The sequence below is a fragment of the Drosophila guanche genome, unplaced genomic scaffold (genome assembly GCF_900245975.1).
Source record: "Drosophila guanche unplaced genomic scaffold, DGUA_6, whole genome shotgun sequence".
Lineage (NCBI taxonomy): Eukaryota > Metazoa > Arthropoda > Insecta > Diptera > Drosophilidae > Drosophila > Drosophila guanche.
The window spans coordinates 3,800,494-3,817,043 of NW_022995748.1; the positions used below are offsets into that span (position 1 = coordinate 3,800,494).

The 16,550-nt window shown below is 45.7% G+C and overlaps 4 protein-coding genes across 8 annotated transcripts; 2 read left to right on the top strand and 2 right to left on the bottom strand.

Moving 5' to 3' along the window:
• Window positions 1-172: 172 nt before the first annotated feature.
• On the top strand, window positions 173-14,634 carry LOC117584352 (polycomb protein Sfmbt). Of its 4 annotated transcripts, XM_034273185.1 has the most exons (8): window positions 173-314; window positions 1,144-1,406; window positions 1,787-2,684; window positions 2,901-4,259; window positions 4,316-4,565; window positions 4,637-5,169; window positions 5,240-5,649; window positions 5,947-7,128. In XM_034273185.1, exons 2-8 carry the CDS (start codon window positions 1,260-1,262, stop codon window positions 6,280-6,282), a joined length of 3,933 nt encoding a protein of 1,310 aa, XP_034129076.1. In that variant the 5' UTR covers window positions 173-314; window positions 1,144-1,259; the 3' UTR covers window positions 6,283-7,128. The 4 variants fall into 4 exon arrangements, with proteins under 4 accessions (XP_034129076.1, XP_034129077.1, XP_034129079.1 ...); XM_034273186.1 differs by lacking the exon at window positions 173-314 and having other exon boundaries at window positions 1,260-1,406; window positions 5,240-5,577; XM_034273187.1 differs by lacking the exons at window positions 173-314; window positions 1,787-2,684 and having other exon boundaries at window positions 1,268-1,406.
• LOC117584355 (NAD-dependent histone deacetylase sirtuin-1) lies at window positions 8,191-11,915 on the bottom strand. The gene is made up of 2 exons (XM_034273191.1): window positions 10,090-11,915; window positions 8,191-10,019 (listed from the first exon to the last, which is right to left on the bottom strand). Exons 1-2 carry the CDS (start codon window positions 11,354-11,356, stop codon window positions 8,680-8,682), a joined length of 2,607 nt encoding a protein of 868 aa, XP_034129082.1. The 5' UTR covers window positions 11,357-11,915; the 3' UTR covers window positions 8,191-8,679.
• On the top strand, window positions 12,321-14,050 carry LOC117584360 (dnaJ homolog subfamily A member 2). Its single transcript, XM_034273198.1, has 3 exons — window positions 12,321-12,481; window positions 12,546-12,989; window positions 13,052-14,050. The coding sequence occupies exons 1-3, from the start codon at window positions 12,413-12,415 to the stop codon at window positions 13,715-13,717; spliced, it is 1,179 nt and encodes a 392-aa protein (XP_034129089.1). The 5' UTR covers window positions 12,321-12,412; the 3' UTR covers window positions 13,718-14,050.
• LOC117584356 (RE1-silencing transcription factor) lies at window positions 14,068-16,438 on the bottom strand. 2 transcript variants are annotated; one of them, XM_034273193.1, is made up of 3 exons: window positions 16,417-16,438; window positions 14,801-16,254; window positions 14,068-14,746 (listed from the first exon to the last, which is right to left on the bottom strand). In XM_034273193.1, exons 2-3 carry the CDS (start codon window positions 16,250-16,252, stop codon window positions 14,192-14,194), a joined length of 2,007 nt encoding a protein of 668 aa, XP_034129084.1. In that variant the 5' UTR covers window positions 16,253-16,254; window positions 16,417-16,438; the 3' UTR covers window positions 14,068-14,191. The 2 variants fall into 2 exon arrangements, with proteins under 2 accessions (XP_034129084.1, XP_034129083.1); XM_034273192.1 differs by lacking the exon at window positions 16,417-16,438 and adding an exon at window positions 16,322-16,416.
• Between the last annotated feature and the right edge of the window lie 112 nt (window positions 16,439-16,550).

Genomic DNA, 16,550 nt, shown 5'->3' on the forward strand with positions numbered 1-16,550 from the left:
CACTTTTGTGCACAAATACAATATACCCTATATGTTTATTTAGATCCTGTAGTTGGTATCCATACTTAAAATATCTAAAAAAATATCGCAAAAATATATGAATATATTGATATTTTGTTAAAAAATATCACGATATAAATATATTTTCATTTAACAAAAATATCGATATATTGATATTTTGATATATATTTGACAGCCCTAACAAAAACTCGCATAAATTCGTAATAAAACAATTTAAAATGCTTAAAACTGTCTTGCAACAAGTGGATACTGTATATAGACCCTAAAGCCAACGCGTTAATTGTGCTACAAATGTAAGTTTAACCATCGCACGGCTATTTTCGAGCTTTTTCTTTTGTGTTCTGTGTTCGTTGGTTGTCTGCGCGCACCGTGCGCTTCATTGACTTTTCGAGCGAGTGTGGGCCAATGTAAAAAGAATCTCACGAAATTCGTACATATTCTATACAAATTTGTGTTGTTTTTGGGGCTAGTAACAATTGCATTTGTTAAAAACTAATTTTAGTATGTCTGGCCAGGCAGCAGCGGAAGTCATTAATCACATTTCCATGCCGCCGCTCTGCCTGTTGTAGCGCCCTTTGCGCAGCAGCTGCGTGCGAAAAAAAAACGCAAGTAGAGAGAGAGAACAGGAAAAAGGCAAACAAACGGGGCTCAACGAGGAACAGGCGCCGCCGGATAAACTCCATATGGCTTTTGGGGCCTTGCAAAAGGAAGCTTTACTGTATATGTGTGTGTTTTTTGTGTTCGTGTACGATTGTTTTGTGCGTGTTTGTTTGGGGAGCTCCAACTAAAAAAAAAAAACAAAATATCTGCTGAGAATGTGTATCTTGGTACATATAATCTCAGACATGTGCTCTAAAGTCCTGCACTGTCATTGCAAATTAAAATTTTGTAGAACTGTGTGGCATCTATAAGATTCGTTAATCTACCGATCTGTCAACTTTCAATCCCATTGGGATAATTGCTTTGGCTTGATTATGCACAACTCCCAGAGAAAAAGGTTTATAATTAATTCCTGTGTACATACATACATACATAAAGGAAACCACTACTCCTTATTGAGTTTATTTAACTTTAAATAGTTCTGTTAATAATAATATATGTTTATAATCTCTCTCTTTTTAGCTGCTGTTCAGTAGAACACATTAAAAGATTTACACTCAAAACTAATTGAGAATCGTTAAATATAAATGTTTTGGCCTTATTGAATCCCTGGAAGAAAGAACTGAACAGCATCGTCTATGAATCCGACCGAGCTGCATATGATGTGGATGAGTAGTCAGTATAATGCCGCTAATATGACATTGGAGGATGCGACAGCACTATTGAATCATCCCACTGTTGGACTGCTGGAGGAGATGTCTGGCCATCATCATCAGCCAACTTTGGTGAGTAATAAAAGGTTAAATATTTAGAACCCATTCAGAGCCAATCTCTCAGTTCAAAGATTAGTAAATATAAAACAAAAACTATCTGTTGAGTATAAGATGAAGATTGGCTTATATTTGTTAGTCTTTGAAAACTGAAGACAAACCCAAATTCCGTAGGTTTTTAAATGGGGATTGGCCACAGAAACTCTCTTGTTTGCGTCTCAGTTTTTTGAAAGAATTGGAATTCGTTTACTTATTTCTTCTACTTTCTTTTCTATGATTTATGTATTCGGTTAACAATTTAACAAACAAAATCAACACAAAACACAAACCAAACGAATCAAACCCACCAACCAATGATCGATCCCCCTCCACACATGATATTAAAATAAATAAAGGAAATGAATCCCATGATGGGCCTGGTTGGGGGTGATTTCAATGGTCATACAGCCACACTGAGTGGCACCCTACCGCCTGGCACTCTGATAGCCACCAATACCAACAATCTGTATAGCTTCGCCCACTTGGGTGGCCTGCAGCATCAGTTGCTTCAACAGTCGGCGGCAGTGGCCGCCTTTCAGAATTATACCGAAGTGATGGACGCTGATGGTGCGACAGTTGGCATGACCACAGATCCACATGGCGAGCTCATGGCTGGAGTTGGTGTTGGCGGTGGTGGTGTGGGCGGCGATGCGTGCGATGATGAGGATCAGGTGTATGGCCACCAGATAGATGATGGCTATGATGATGGTGGCGCTGGCCTGGAGCCCAAGCAAGAGATAATCAACATCGATGACTTTGTGATGATGAATGAGGACAATAACTCGTACGATGGCACCGATTTTATGACCTCCTCGGACAAGGATATCTCCCAGTCCTCCTCCTCATGCATGACACATATGCAAGGCGGCGGCGGCGGTGGTGGCCTGGGTGTGGCTGGACCAGAGCACGACCTCCTAGTGCCTCTCGGTGATGGCCTGATGCATCATAAGCTGCTTGGAGCCACACTGGCCCCAGCCATGCCGCTCAGTGTAGGTCCTGGCAATGTTTTTGGCAACATAACGGTCAGCGCTGCCGAGCCACCCAGCAGCAAACAGATGAAGGGCTACAGAGGTGGCAACAGCACAAGCAGCGCCACTGTCACCACTGTGGCTTCGTCGGCCGCCGTGATGCGGGCCCAGCGAAAGACGCGCAAAATCGAGCCTGTGAACAGGCCAGGTCTTGTCCTGAAGACACCAATTGCCTACAAGGGCAACATAGACCCATCGGTGATACCAATACAGAAAGATGGCATGGGTAAGGTTTCTCTATCTGACATACATTTTGAACCTTAGTTTTTGTGTTCGCTTTCCGTTTTATCATTTCGTTTTTGTGTTTGCAAGAATTTGGGTTTGTATGCATACATATGGCAAAGGGTTAGAAATAATAAACAAATTCAACATATAAACATAAACGTTTGCCTGAAACAATTGTGAACAATGCATACTTACTTATTATCTTTTTTCTCCTCAGCTGTCTGCGAACGTTGCGGTGCCATTGGTGTAAAGCACACATTCTATACAAAATCTCGACGCTTCTGCAGCATGGCCTGTGCCCGTGGCGAGCTCTATTCATTGGTACTCAACAATAAAATGGAGACAACAGGAACGGGAGCCAACGCGGCACACAACAGCAACCAGTCGTCGAGCAGTTCCCCTTTGCCAGCAGTATCTGGCACTAGTCTGGATGTCGCCGAAGATGTCCTACTGTCCGCGGATCAGCAGCAGTCGGACATTGAGCTGGACCTGCAGGCGGCACACATAAAGAATGCAAATTATCGCTTCCGCATAACCGATCAATCAAAGATCACACAATTGAATAGTTTTGGCGAACCCATGGCATTGGGCGGCGATGCTGCTGCTCATAATGTACAGATGGCCGCCGATGAGACCATTGCGGCCTTGAATGGCGCCGCTGTGGGCGACGCAGCGGCCCCGGGTGGCGAGGCAAACGGCAGCAGCAACGACACAAACACAGCCAGCAATGCATATTTGAGTGCAGCGCCCACGCCGAAAGCTTTGCGTTTGTTCAAGGATGTCTATCCGCAGGATGACCTGCCACAGATACCCAAATATGAACGTCTGCCGGCGCCGTGTCCACAAATGGAGAAGATCCTCAGCATCAGGCGGCGAATGTACGATCCGACACACTCGTACGACTGGCTGCCTCGCCTCAACAAGGAGAACTTCAATGCGGCGCCTGTGACCTGCTTCCCGCATGCACCCGGCTGTGAGGTGTGGGATAATCTCGGTGTGGGCATGAAGGTGGAGGTGGAGAACACAGATTGCGATAACATAGAGATAATCCAGCCAGGACAGACGCCCACATCCTTTTGGGTGGCCACCATTCTGGAGATCAAGGGCTACAAAGCCCTGATGAGCTACGAGGGCTTCGATACGGACTCCCATGACTTTTGGGTGAATCTCTGCAATGCCGAGGTCCATTCGGTGGGCTGGTGTGCCACACGTGGCAAGCCCCTAATTCCCCCACGCACCATTGAGCACAAATACAAGGATTGGAAGGATTTCCTAGTGGGTCGTCTGTCTGGGGCCCGTACGCTGCCTTCGAATTTCTACAACAAAATCAACGACAGCCTTCAGTCGCGCTTTCGCCTAGGCCTGAATCTCGAATGCGTTGATAAGGATCGCATTTCCCAGGTGCGCCTGGCCACCGTCACCAAGATAGTGGGTAAACGTTTGTTCCTGCGCTATTTCGATACGGATGATGGCTTCTGGTGTCACGAGGACTCACCCATTATACACCCAGTGGGCTGGGCCACCACGGTGGGTCATAATTTGGCCGCACCACAGGACTATCTGGAGAGGATGTTGGGTATGAGAGAGATGTTTTTCAATTGTAATTTTCACTTAATGCCCCTCCCTTTATAGCCGGTCGTGAGGCCATGATTGAGGTGCACGAAGACGATGCAACTATCGAGTTATTCAAAATGAATTTCACCTTCGATGAGTACTTCTTGGATGGCAAAACCAATGGTTTTATCGAGGGCATGAAGCTGGAGGCAGTGGATCCCCTCAATCTCTCCTCCATTTGCCCGGCCACAGTGATGGCCGTGCTGAAATTTGGCTACATGATGATACGAATTGACTCGTATCAGCCGGATGAATCAGGGTCGGATTGGTGAGCCTTTCGTTAAACCAATAATGTGGAAAATTAAAGCAACTTTTCTTTGTTTATTTTGTCTGCTGCAGGTTCTGTTACCATGAGAAATCTCCATGCATTTTTCCTGCTGGTTTCTGCAGTGCAAACAACATTCAAGTGACCCCGCCAAACGGCTACGATTCGCGAACCTTTACCTGGGAGACTTATCTGCGAAATACTGGGGCCGTGGCCGCCAATCAGCATTTGTTCCATCGTGTGGTGCCCGAGCACGGCTTTGAGACGGGCATGAGCTTGGAGTGTGCCGATCTGATGGATCCTCGGCTCGTCTGCGTTGCCACAGTGGCTAGGGTCGTGGGTCGCCTATTGAAGGTTCATTTCGATGGCTGGACAGATGAGTATGATCAGTGGCTAGACTGTGAGTCGGCTGATATCTATCCAGTGGGTTGGTGTATTCTCGTGGGCCATAAGCTGGAGGGACCGCCACGAGTGTCCTATCAGCAGGTGGCTAAAACTGCGCCCAAGCCCAAGGTGCCAAGGAAAAAGAAGACCAAGAAAGGCGCTGCACCATCCGGCGAAGGAAGAGGGACAACCAAGCAACATAATGACAACAATACGCAGACGGGTGAGGAATCTAAGCTGCTCCAGCTACTGCTCTGTATTTATATGCTTCCTTTTTGCTCTCAATCTTTTAGTTAAACCGCGAACCATTGCCTTGAAGACCACACCGCATTTGCCCAAGCTGAGCATTAAGCTGGAACTAAAGCCAGAGCATCATAATGCCGCCTTCTACGAGAACAATCAGCCCGAGGATGGGGATGCAGATGAAGAGGAACCAGATCCAGATGCCGATGCCGAACTAGATGGAGATGGTGATGGCGATTTCGATGGTAGCACCAGTCACATATCTGAGCAATCAACCACACACTCCTCCAGTGATCAGATACCTGGAAGTGGGAGTGGCGGCGGTGGTTCCATCTCAACATCGGTTGTAACTACTGTTACGGGCGGAGTCGGCAACAGTAACAAAATGGTAAAGAAATCTTCCACTACTAAATCACCGGCGCCACCAACTGTGGGCCGCAAAGCCACTAGCTACATTGCGGTAAGTATTGGTGTGTAATAATAGTGCGTAGAAAATCATCAGCCAGCCTAGACCCAGACCCAGAACGCTACTCCGCCTAATCAATCGCCTGCCTATCGTTCAGCATAACATTCTAACTCCATTGGGGGCTCAACAAAAAAGCGCCAAATATGTATATAATTTATTTTCACGCACTGTTTACCACCAACCGCAACCCACCATATCCATCCAAGCATTCAACCAAAGAACCTATTCATGCAGCTATAACCCAACAAACTGTTTGTTTACGTTTTCTCATTAATTTGCTTTCATTTCTAGAACTCGTCGGCGACTAACAGCAAGTACATTCCACGTCTGGCCGACATTGATGCGAGTGAGGCGGCCCATTTGGAGCTACAGCCGGACTCTTGGAACGTGTACGATGTGTCGCAATTTCTGCGTGTCAACGATTGCACCGCCCACTGTGACACGTTTAGTCGCAGCAAGATCGATGGCAAGCGTTTATTGCAATTGACAAAGGATGATATAATGCCACTGTTGGGCATGAAGGTGGGACCAGCGTTGAAAATCTCCGATCTGATTACACAGCTCAAGTGTAAGGTGAATCCGGGTAGGGCCAGATCCCACAAGGCCAATAAATCCTCATACTTATAGTGCGGGGTTGATGTTTGGATTTGGACTTTCATAGATTTTTCATATTTTTTTAAAAATCGATACGAAATTTATCACCGATACACACACACACACTTATATTTATAGAAATATATATAAAACACACTGAAGTATTTGTTAGCCCTTGAAAAACGTTGCCTACACCACACACAATTGTATAACTTCATGCCAGTCTCATACCCATTAGCTCGCGTTATTTTATATATCGATTTAAATCGTGTCATAGTCCGTACGTAGTAGCGCTACAGATAGACGTACGCTCTTGTTACAACACTCAGAGTTTCTTTATCACAAACAAATTGTACAGGAGATCATCAAATTTTTGGGGGAGTGGGGAACACAAAACATTTTTCTAAAACTCATAGTATTTTTGTTATACATAATCAAAGGTTAAGCAATATACAATATAATGTATATTGTTATATTTGTAAATAGGTTACATTGTTGACCAAGCAAAAAGTCCTGTCCTCCATGGTTCCCCCCCAACCCCCACCACCCACCCTATATACTATCCACACAATTTCTTATTTGAAACCATGAAATCCATGCAGCATCTCGTCATGTTAGTCGGGATCCGCGGTCTGCTGCTCCTAGTCCGTAAGAATCAAAGAGAGTTATCACCAGCGCCTACAGCCAGCGCGCGCTCTCTTGCTCCAATTTGTTTGCTCTTTTCCGTAGAGAGTATTAAATGGTATACATATACTTTTAAAGAAAGGCAACCCAAACCCCTTAAATATTAGTTCATCTAAGGTATCTAGATAGCATTAAGGTACCAGCTAATGTCGAAAATACTTAATAAAACCGAATTCGAAATTGCAAGTATTGAAAGAATACTTTTATATTCTTTTTATTATATTTGGGAATGGGATTTGATGCTTAATGCTTTCAGGTGCTACCTTGTATTCTGCTCTAATGGAGAGATCTTCTTCGTAGCTTGAAGAATTAATGGGTAATAGTGCTCAGTGCTATTAAAATATTTTATTTACTTCCAGAGTTGAGATTAAAAGACGAAAAACTATAAGAATGCTTTAATGCAGATGCTTTAATGCAGATCGCTTTATGGCTTTATGTTTTAACGGAACTGCAAGAAATACTCTTCTACCTGCTTAAATCGTATCTGTAAAGAACTGATAAAGAAATTAACTTCAAGTGGTGGTAGTGGATGGCCCTCATATTTGAACTAAGGCTCCAAATATTGTCGTGGAAATTAGAGACTATAGGAAACAGTGGAATTACAATTGGGCTTAGATTATGAACTGAAAAATAGGTTGTATGTGGTTGATTATTTTTATATTCGGAATAAACCGCATATTATACAGCTCCCTGCTGCAGAAATCTTGAAACGATCGCTTCCATATTCGTCATGAACAGTGCTTTTTAAATGTTGTACTTTTCCCACTTCTATTTTTCCGTTCATTTTATTTTTTATTCCAAGATTTCAATGGAACGAATCTACTTGGATCTATTTTCCTCAAAATAAAACACCAATACATATTCCTTTTTACATATTTTTGTAAGTTTCTTGTTTATATTCTGTGGATATTAATACAATTGTTGACATATAAACTAAGACTTAATGGCTAGGGGTCTACAGTTATGTTTGGTGGCTCAATATTTTAAGCTAAAATTTTGATTAAACATTTTTCAACACACCAAACTATGAACTCGGATTCAGATTCACAGTTATACCATATAGCTATAGTTATATGTATGTGTGTGGGGTGTCTGTTGATGTATTTTTTCGATGCAGGATGAATTGAAAAATAGTTGCCATAACCGATAGAATTTTGGGTGGATGGGAAATAAAATAAAAGGGTAGGGTTGGGGGTTTCCATTTACAGTAAAAAGTAATAGGCGTGTGCTTATGTACAGAGTGTTTTGTTTTTGTTTTTTCTTCGTGTCTAGTTCTTAAATACATCTAGAAATGTTTATAGTAGTTTAATATGTCTAATACCTTAAGCCTAGCTTTAAAGTTGAGGCGATTGTTTTCATCTCCATCTTCCATCTTCTTTTTTGTTTTGTTTCCATCTCTCATCTTTATTTGCTTTATCTAAAAAGGCCTCAATAACAAACTTATAATAATAAAATACTAACATTTACAGCTTTTCGTTCCGTTTTGAAAGGAAAAAAATAATAAATAAAGTAAGAGCTTGTGCAGAAAATATTAGAAGGGGCGGACAGCGAAGGACGAGGGGTAAAGCCTCTCGTGTGTTCTCGATACGCTTCAATCCTTAATTTACGTTCAAGGCGAGCTTCTCTGGACATACATACATATATTCATATTCTGTGGTTCTGTGAATCTTTAAGCATCAATTGATTTAACTTGAATTTAAAATAAATATTCTACTACCAAGCATACAAATATATAATTACTTTACTTTACACGATGCTTGTGTATGAAGCCGGAGCTGGATGAGGAGGTGGGCTCTCCTCCTCCTCGCTGGGTCGTCGCTTCTTCGATGGCGGCGTTTCACCATTAATCGCTGGTCCTGCTGGCTGCTGTTGCTCAAGGCTGGAGCTTGCTCTCTTCTTGCTGGGACTGCTACTGCTGTCCAAGGGATGTTCAGTGTCATCCAGCACGCTAACGCCTCCAGTTATCTCGGTGACAATGTGTGCCTCTAGCGATGGGGGCAGTAGAGGTGACAATGGTACTGAATTCAGATCACAGGCTTCCTCAGCATCGTCATTATCATCGTTGGCCCCTCCCATATTGCCAAAGAGATCTACAGCATGTCCATCCCTACGCATCACCTCGTCATCCTCATCATCATCATCACTGTACTCGTTATCCCAAAATACCTGGGCACCTGGGAACACATACGAACAGTTGTTCGTGTGACAATAGAAGGTGCCTGGCACCAGACGCTCGGCGGCTGTCTGTCGCTTGCCGCCTCGCTGTGCCGGCATGGGTGTTAAACCTCGACCCACAACTCTCTTGGTCTCTTGGACCAGATTACTGGGACGAACATAGCAGCTGGCAGGGTTGGTGGAGGAGGCTTCGTTGTCGCACTGCTCAATGCCGCTATCCTTTGAGGAGTCGATCGACAAGTGGCGATAGCTCTCAACTGGCGGCGCAGTACCAGGTGAAACGGCAGGTACTGCTACTATTTCAGCTGCCGCTTCAGCTAGACGCTCGCAGCTCGCAATGTCTGTCTTGATGCGCTCAATGGCAGCCCGATCCTGGGCATCTTCGGCACTGGGCGGGCGCTTGTTGCCTGTGGATGTGAATGTGGAGGACTCAAAGCCAGAGTCGGAGCAAGTACCAGCCGAACCCAAAATGTAATCGGTCGAGCTGTTCGACTTGAGGGACTGTGTATCTGTGTCCAATTGTGACTGCTGCTCGCTTTCCGAGATGCAGTGTCGATGGTGCAGATATTGATGGTGATGGAGGCTGAGGTGATGGTGATGCTCTGGCGGTAACAGATCCTTGCATTCGGTGAGTATTGCCTCATCGGAGCACATCTGCTTCCAGCAGCCATCGTCACCGGATAACCGATGACAAATCTGATTGATAATAACATCCGAGTCACCCAGCAACTCCACGTCAAACTTCAGATGATGCAACTGCTCACGATTGATGAGAATCTGCGGCACCGTTGCCGGTATGCTGCTGGGAATGTGGGCCACTGGTCGCACTTTCAGCGAGGAGCCAATCACAATCAATAGATCGCAAGAATCCTTGTCTGTGGCCATCACTGTATGGTACTCATCGGGTAAGCCTAAAGACAGAGAAAAGAAAATCAAGTCAAATGGAGGCCACTCTATAGGCAGAGCGATTCCAACACTTACCTTCGCCAAAGAAAACAATATCGGGCTTCATTATGCCATTCTCGACCAGCTGCCGGAGCTCATCTTCGGTGACAGCCACCGAGGCATCCACACTCAGCTCCTTATTGGGCTGGCACTTCGGGCAGACGGGTATCCGTTGTGCAAAGATATCGGCCCGCAGGGCGTCTGCATTGCACTTGAACTTGCACTTGGTGCACGAGGCCGTCGAGAAGGAGCCATGGCATTCAATGACCCGCTGAATGCCCGCCACCCTCTCCAGTGTATCAATATTCTGCGTATAATTACGCAGCAGTTTGCCTTTGGTCTCCAGCATCTTGATAAAGCGATGGCAAGGCGAGGGCCTAAACTCCCCCGGATAGATCTCGCGGGCAAATTTGTAGAAGGGCCGCGGGTCACGCTTGAAGTAGTTGATATCAAACATGGCCTGTGGATCTGGTAAATCGGGGAAATCGTGGGCCAGCCGGGCATAGATGCCATTGGTGGAGCGAAAGTCTGGTATGCCACAGGAGACAGAGACCCCAGCGCCAGTTAGGACAATAATTCTGTGAGATTTCTGCACCAGATCGATGACATCGTCAAAGGTATTAACATTCGACAACTTGTTACGCCGCTTCGGCTCGTTCAACAGATGGGCCAGATAGTCCCACAGCACAGAGTCATCGGTGTCGGCTGTCAGACCTGTGGCAAAGTGCGGCATTATGCTGGCAATCACCTTGCGGGGCACACGGCCCGTGTAGAATTCGCGTTGCAGCCAGCGGAGTTTCCAGTCGGTGGCACCACCACCGCCAACCGACGAGCAGTCCGAGCTGGTGTCGTCCTCATCCTCGTTAGTTTCCTCACCAGTCGCTTCCTCGTCATCATCATCATCATCGTCGTCGTCTTCTTCGTCATCCTCCTCTTCCTCTTCTTCATCGTCACACTCGGAGTTGGATTTATCCAGAAGTTTTGACGGCTGCAGCGATGGAGGCACATTCAATATTTCAGCTCCCATATTGGCGCCAATTTCTTGTTCTTCAAATATTTTTGTTTTGATTTCAACATTTGCTTTGGCTGCCGGTCCGCCGTCGCCTGTTGCTGTCGATGTTGATGTCTCTGTCGCAGTCGCGCTCGACGTTGTTGCCATTATTTCGGCGCCAAAATCAAAATTTGTTGAAGTGTTCTCAAAGCTGAGAAACTCTTTGGCATTCGGCAATTTCACTTCGGCCATGTCGGCCAAATCCTTGGCTATAATATGACCCAAGTGAATTTCCTCGTAGTTTTCCATCATTTTTCCCCCAACAGGCGCACCACCGAGTTATTCGAGTGTTGCCTTCTGCTGCTGCTTCTTCTCAGCGCTCTCTTCTTCTTGCCACTCACTGATTCGCTCTCTCTATGCGCTCACTCTCTTTGCGCTCTTGCGCCGTCCGTTTTCACCGCTCTTTCGTTGGTACACACAAAATTTTACGTCGTCAGCTTCGCACCCATTTGGCTTGATTGAAAAAATTCTCCAGCTAACAATTATGGGCCAATTTTTGCAATTGTTCGAATTTATTTCACTTAATTTTACTTAGATTTAGTTTGGAAAAAATTTGCACTTAATTTAATTGAGTTTTTTTCGTAATTTTTAGACGTAATTTCTGGAAAATTTTCCGATGAAAAAGCAAGATGGCACACGTAGCTGCGCGTGTGTGAGTGCATTTAAAATGTATCAGTGGCCTCCAGTGATACCTTGCCACGCTGCCAAAAATACGCTAGCGCGTGAAAATACTGCAGTGTTGGTTATTTTTAGGGTATTTCAGCCATAAAAATACAATGTTTAAAGAGAAAAATGGGGCGTTTTCGCTGTGGTACAGTAGAAGCTCGATGCCACAGATGGCCCAATCAATGAATGGTTAGTAATTGATAATATTTCACCTATAACTTTATTCCACTAATTACATTTTGATATTGTTACATTTGGATTTGAATCTCAAAGGTTACTATTAAATAATTCAATATAATCCTTAAGTTTTTCGAATTTCAGGTGTTAAATTGATAATGAAATTCATATTAATATCATGAAAGATAGACGAAAAACATTGAAAACATGTTTCAATTATATAAACGCAAGATGTTCTATTGTGCCAGTGTCTACTGTTCTTGCTGGCATTTGCATTAATGGTATTTTCGTAATTTATTTATTGAAGGCGATTTCCCTGCTCTCGCACTTGGTAACACTAATTAACTACGAACTGAAATTACTGTCATTGTCGAAATTTTTTTATGAAACAAAAAATATAATTGTTTGTTCAACAGAAACAATGTACTGTAGCTTTAGTTTATAGGGGGCTTCAGTTGCATAAACATGGACAATTTGAACCTATACGAATTGCTGGGAGTGGCTCCGGATGCAACCGATGACGAGATTAAAAAGGTAAAGCGCAATTCTCCTTTTCTGGAAATGCATTTTGTAATGTTTATTGGGATGCACTACTTAGAACTATCGCAGATTGGCTAAAGAATTCCATCCAGATAAAAATCCCGATGCTGGTGACAAGTTCAAGGAGATAGCTTTTGCCTATGAGGTGCTGTCAGATCCGGAAAAACGTCGCGTATACGACCGCCATGGTTTGAAGGGGCTGCAGGAGGGTGCCGAAGGTTTCGCAGATGCCTCCGACCTCTTGAGCCAATGGTTTCCATTCGGCGGGGCCACCGGCGGTCGTCCCAAGCGTGAGGGAAAAGTGGTGATTAAGCTGGAGCTGACGCTGGAAGAGATTTATGTGGGTGGCATGGAGAAAACGTTGGAATACAGTCGACAGAAGCTGTGCGAAAACTGCAACGGCGATGGTGGGCCCCAGGACGCACATGAGAGCTGCGAGGCTTGTGGCGGTGTCGGCCGAGCTGCTGCCTTTACCTTCATGGGCCTAAGCCCTTTCGATGCTGTAACTTTATTTCTTGTTGTTTGTTTTGTTGGCAGTCGTTGACATTTTTTTCGCTTTTGCAGACCTGCCCGGCATGCGATGGACGTGGTTTTACCATCAAAGACAATAGGAAATGCAGCCCATGTCGTGGCAGTGGCTTTGTGGAGGAGAAAATGAAACGGGATCTGATCGTGGAGCGTGGTGCTCCACACATGCTGAAAGTGCCCTTTGCCAAGGAGGGACATCAAATGCGTGGAGGTGAATTTGGCGATCTGATTATTGTGCTCGCCCAGCAAGACCATTCAACCTTTCAGCGACGTCACGCTAATCTCTATATGAGAGACCTGGAGATCAGCCTAACCGAGGCTCTCTGCGGCTATACGCATTGCTTTAATCACTTGGATGGCCGAAGCGTGTGTTTGCGCACGCAGCCTGGCGAGGTGTTGCAACACAATCACATCAAGATGCTGCGTGGCGGTGGCATGCCCGTTTTCAATTCGCCCGCGGACACGGGTGATCTTTATATGAAGTTTAAGGTGAAGTTCCCTGAGAATGGGTTTGCCACAGCAGAGCAGATGGCTCTGTTGGAGGAAGTTCTGCCGCCCAGGGAACACATCGTCATTCCAGAGGGGGCCGAGGAGGTTGAGATGACCGACTACAAGCCACAAGCGCGTCCAAATCCACACGGGGATGATGAGGAGCACGGAAATTCGCCACACTTTGAAAGCGTCCAGTGCCAGACGGCTTAGTTGTTGTGGTTATGGCTACTGCAGGCTCTATACTTTTGCTTGGATCTTTGGCAGCTTCTGTTCACGCTCAGCGTGGACGAGATCTGCTTCTTGTTGCCGCTAGTCGTCTTAATATGCATAGTATTATTTATCATACAGGAATGTTTGCTGTGAAAAGCTGCGTGATCAAAATTTTGTAGTAATCGAGACTAAGCTTAGCTGGATATGGATCGCGTTCATTAATCCCACTAAATTATTGTACGGCTTACACACACTCTCTAAACCTAAACCTTAACTATTTATTTTTCTTAACTAAATACACATTTATCTCACTGTAGAAAAGATAACAACCAACTCGTGCATCGTCTTCCGTGTCAGTGTTTAAATGTTTTATTTGGAATTATTTACAAGTAGTGTAAGCTTAATAATTATAGGACTTGTTTTTCTTTGTTCATTTCAGTGTTAAATTGTTTTGTGGATGGATTGGAGCCTTCCCTACTGTTCTTCGTCGTTTGTGGCAGACTCATTCACGTCTGTGGGTGTTGGTGGCTGCTGCAGCGTCAAATCCGTGTCCCAGAGATTGCGAAGGAATGACTGACCAGCACCAGCATCATCCATGTCTGCAACGTTCTTTAAAGGCGGCTTCTTCTTGGGCGGCCCTTCCTCAATCATCTCTGTCATTGGATCGCATTGTTCAGTCGTGCGTGCGGCCTTGGAATCCTCCGTGCTTGGATTGACCTTCATTAGAGTCAAATACTGATTGTACTTTGTGTAGTTGCGGCGTCCAGTCTCATCGTTCATCAGCACACGGGCTTGGTTGTGGGACTTGTCACGATTGGTCTTCAAGCGGATGTGCTTGGTGATGTCCCAGCGCCAGTTGGAGCGGTAAGAGCACAGCGAGCACTCAAAGGGCTTCCGATTGAGATGGCCCACAATGTGAACATGGAAGCGCGAGGCAGTGGCTGCCCAAAAAGTGCAGTGTGGACATTTGAAGACCTTCTTCATGGGCGTCGAGTCATTGGCATCATTGCCGAAGTACGGTTCCGTGACCTGTAAACCAGAGAAGGATTTAGTGGAGCGTTCAATGAGCTTGTTCCTTTTCACCTCTCCATAGCCAGGAGCTGTTTCTACGCCGCAGTAATTGACATCACTTGCTGGTGCTGGGTAATCCTCCTCTGTTGAGGCCGCCATGTCTTGGCTGGGCAGGCAAGTAGCCAAAAGCTGCTTAGTGTTGGCCAAAGCAGGCGGACACAACTGCAGATGCTTGACCAGTTCCATGGCACTGGGCACGAGTTGTTTGCAGTGAGAGCAGGTGATCCCGGTCAACTCCAACGACGCGTCGATGGATGGCGAATGCGTTTTGGAACTGCTCGGCTTCAAATCCAATTGGCCCTCCTGTTTCTTGGCGGCACGACGACGAGTGGGATGGCCCACGGCGGGCACATGATGGTTCAGCTCGTGTATGGTTAGTGATTGCTTGATGTCCGTGCTGAAGTCACAGAGGCTGCACTTAAAGTGCCCATCGGCGCCATGGTTCTTGGTGTGTCTGTCCAGATTCCACTTGTAGGGCGAGTGGAAGTCGCACAAGTCACACTTGATCAGGGGCATCGAATGGTATTTGACGTGCTTCTTGAATCGGGCACGAATCGGCGTGCTATACGAGCATTTCTGGCACTGATACTTCTTTGGGTCGTTGGACATGGCAGTCTCCTCGTTGGTCGGACTGCTGCCCTCTGAATCGGAGCTGCTGTTGTTGTTCTGAAAGTCCATTTGGACGGAATCGTTTGTGTCAGGCGTGGGTGGCATCATCTTGCTCTGGAGCTCAAAGGCCATCGAAAATATATTGTCGCCGTTGGCCACGATCTTCTGTAGCTCCTGCATCTCCTGCTGGCGATTGTAGGCCTGCACATTGGCCAGCAAATCCTGCTCCTGCTGCTTCAGCTCAATCTTAAGCTGCTCCAGCGAGGGTCCGTTCTGCATTACGTGCACCAGTCCGGGAGAAATGCCTTTGCTGTCGTCTGCCTCAACCACAGCCACAGCTGCAGCCGGACGTGGCATTTCGATGCTCTCCTCCAGGCGACGCTTGAGTGCCTCGCGACTTATATTGCGCTTGCCGCGCCCCTGTCCCTCTTCTCCGGGCAGGCGCTTTGACGTATCGGTGCAGCCATGCACCATCTTCATGTGACGCACCAGCTTCTGGAAATGGCGCGAGGCATAGAGGCAGAGCTTGCACTCGTTTATGCTGATCCGTTCGCCGTGCACATCGCGCAGGTGTGACAGATGACTGCGCGGATTCTGGGTGAAGAATGCGCAATGGCCACAGCTGTAGTTTCTGCGTATCTTGCACTGTGGCAGTTGTGGCAGCTCGCCCTCAGCGTTCGGTTTGTCCTGGTACCATTCAGCTCCTTGTGCGAGTAATGGTAAATTGGACTCCGGTCCCCCAGTGTCATCGTCAGCATTGTTTCCAACAGGCATTTGATACATGGCCGTATTATTGAACAGATTGCGCACCACCAGACGGTCGCCCGTGCGTTCCACCATTGATGGGAACTCCATTGCTTAAAATAAAAACAAAAATAAAAACAATTTTGTATTTTCTTTGAGTTTTAAATATTTTTCACCAACTTTTTGTTCACTTTTTCTTTTTTGTCAACACAATTTATCACCAAAAATTATTTTTTTTTAGAGCTAGATTTATGTTTTGTTTCCAAGATGTTTACGCTACGAGTGCTGTAGTTCAACTGGCAATCTCTGGCTCAAATTTTGTGGTCGGCGTAGCGTTTCTTTCCTGGAAAAGCCTACTTGATTTCCAATACATTTCCACCAAGAGACGACCGAACAACCGCGTGGTGCC

Bases quoted from the DNA above. Each gene is read 5' to 3' on its own strand.
- LOC117584352 (XM_034273185.1), top strand. From the start codon at position 1,260: ATGAATCCGACCGAGCTGCATATGATGTGGATGAGTAGTCAGTATAAT. The intron at 4,260-4,315 runs GTATGAGAGAGA...CTCCCTTTATAG, and splicing joins CTATCTGGAGAGGATGTTGG to CCGGTCGTGAGGCCATGATT. The intron at 4,566-4,636 runs GTGAGCCTTTCG...TGTCTGCTGCAG, and splicing joins GATGAATCAGGGTCGGATTG to GTTCTGTTACCATGAGAAAT.
- LOC117584355 (XM_034273191.1), bottom strand. From the start codon at position 11,356: ATGATGGAAAACTACGAGGAAATTCACTTGGGTCATATTATAGCCAAG. The intron at 10,020-10,089 runs GTAAGTGTTGGA...CTCTGTCTTTAG, and splicing joins TATTGTTTTCTTTGGCGAAG to GCTTACCCGATGAGTACCAT.
- LOC117584360 (XM_034273198.1), top strand. From the start codon at position 12,413: ATGGACAATTTGAACCTATACGAATTGCTGGGAGTGGCTCCGGATGCA. The intron at 12,482-12,545 runs GTAAAGCGCAAT...TGCACTACTTAG, and splicing joins CCGATGACGAGATTAAAAAG to AACTATCGCAGATTGGCTAA. The intron at 12,990-13,051 runs GTAACTTTATTT...TCGCTTTTGCAG, and splicing joins GCCTAAGCCCTTTCGATGCT to ACCTGCCCGGCATGCGATGG.
- LOC117584356 (XM_034273193.1), bottom strand. From the start codon at position 16,252: ATGGAGTTCCCATCAATGGTGGAACGCACGGGCGACCGTCTGGTGGTG. The intron at 14,747-14,800 runs GTGAAAAGGAAC...TCTGGTTTACAG, and splicing joins CAGCTCCTGGCTATGGAGAG to GTCACGGAACCGTACTTCGG.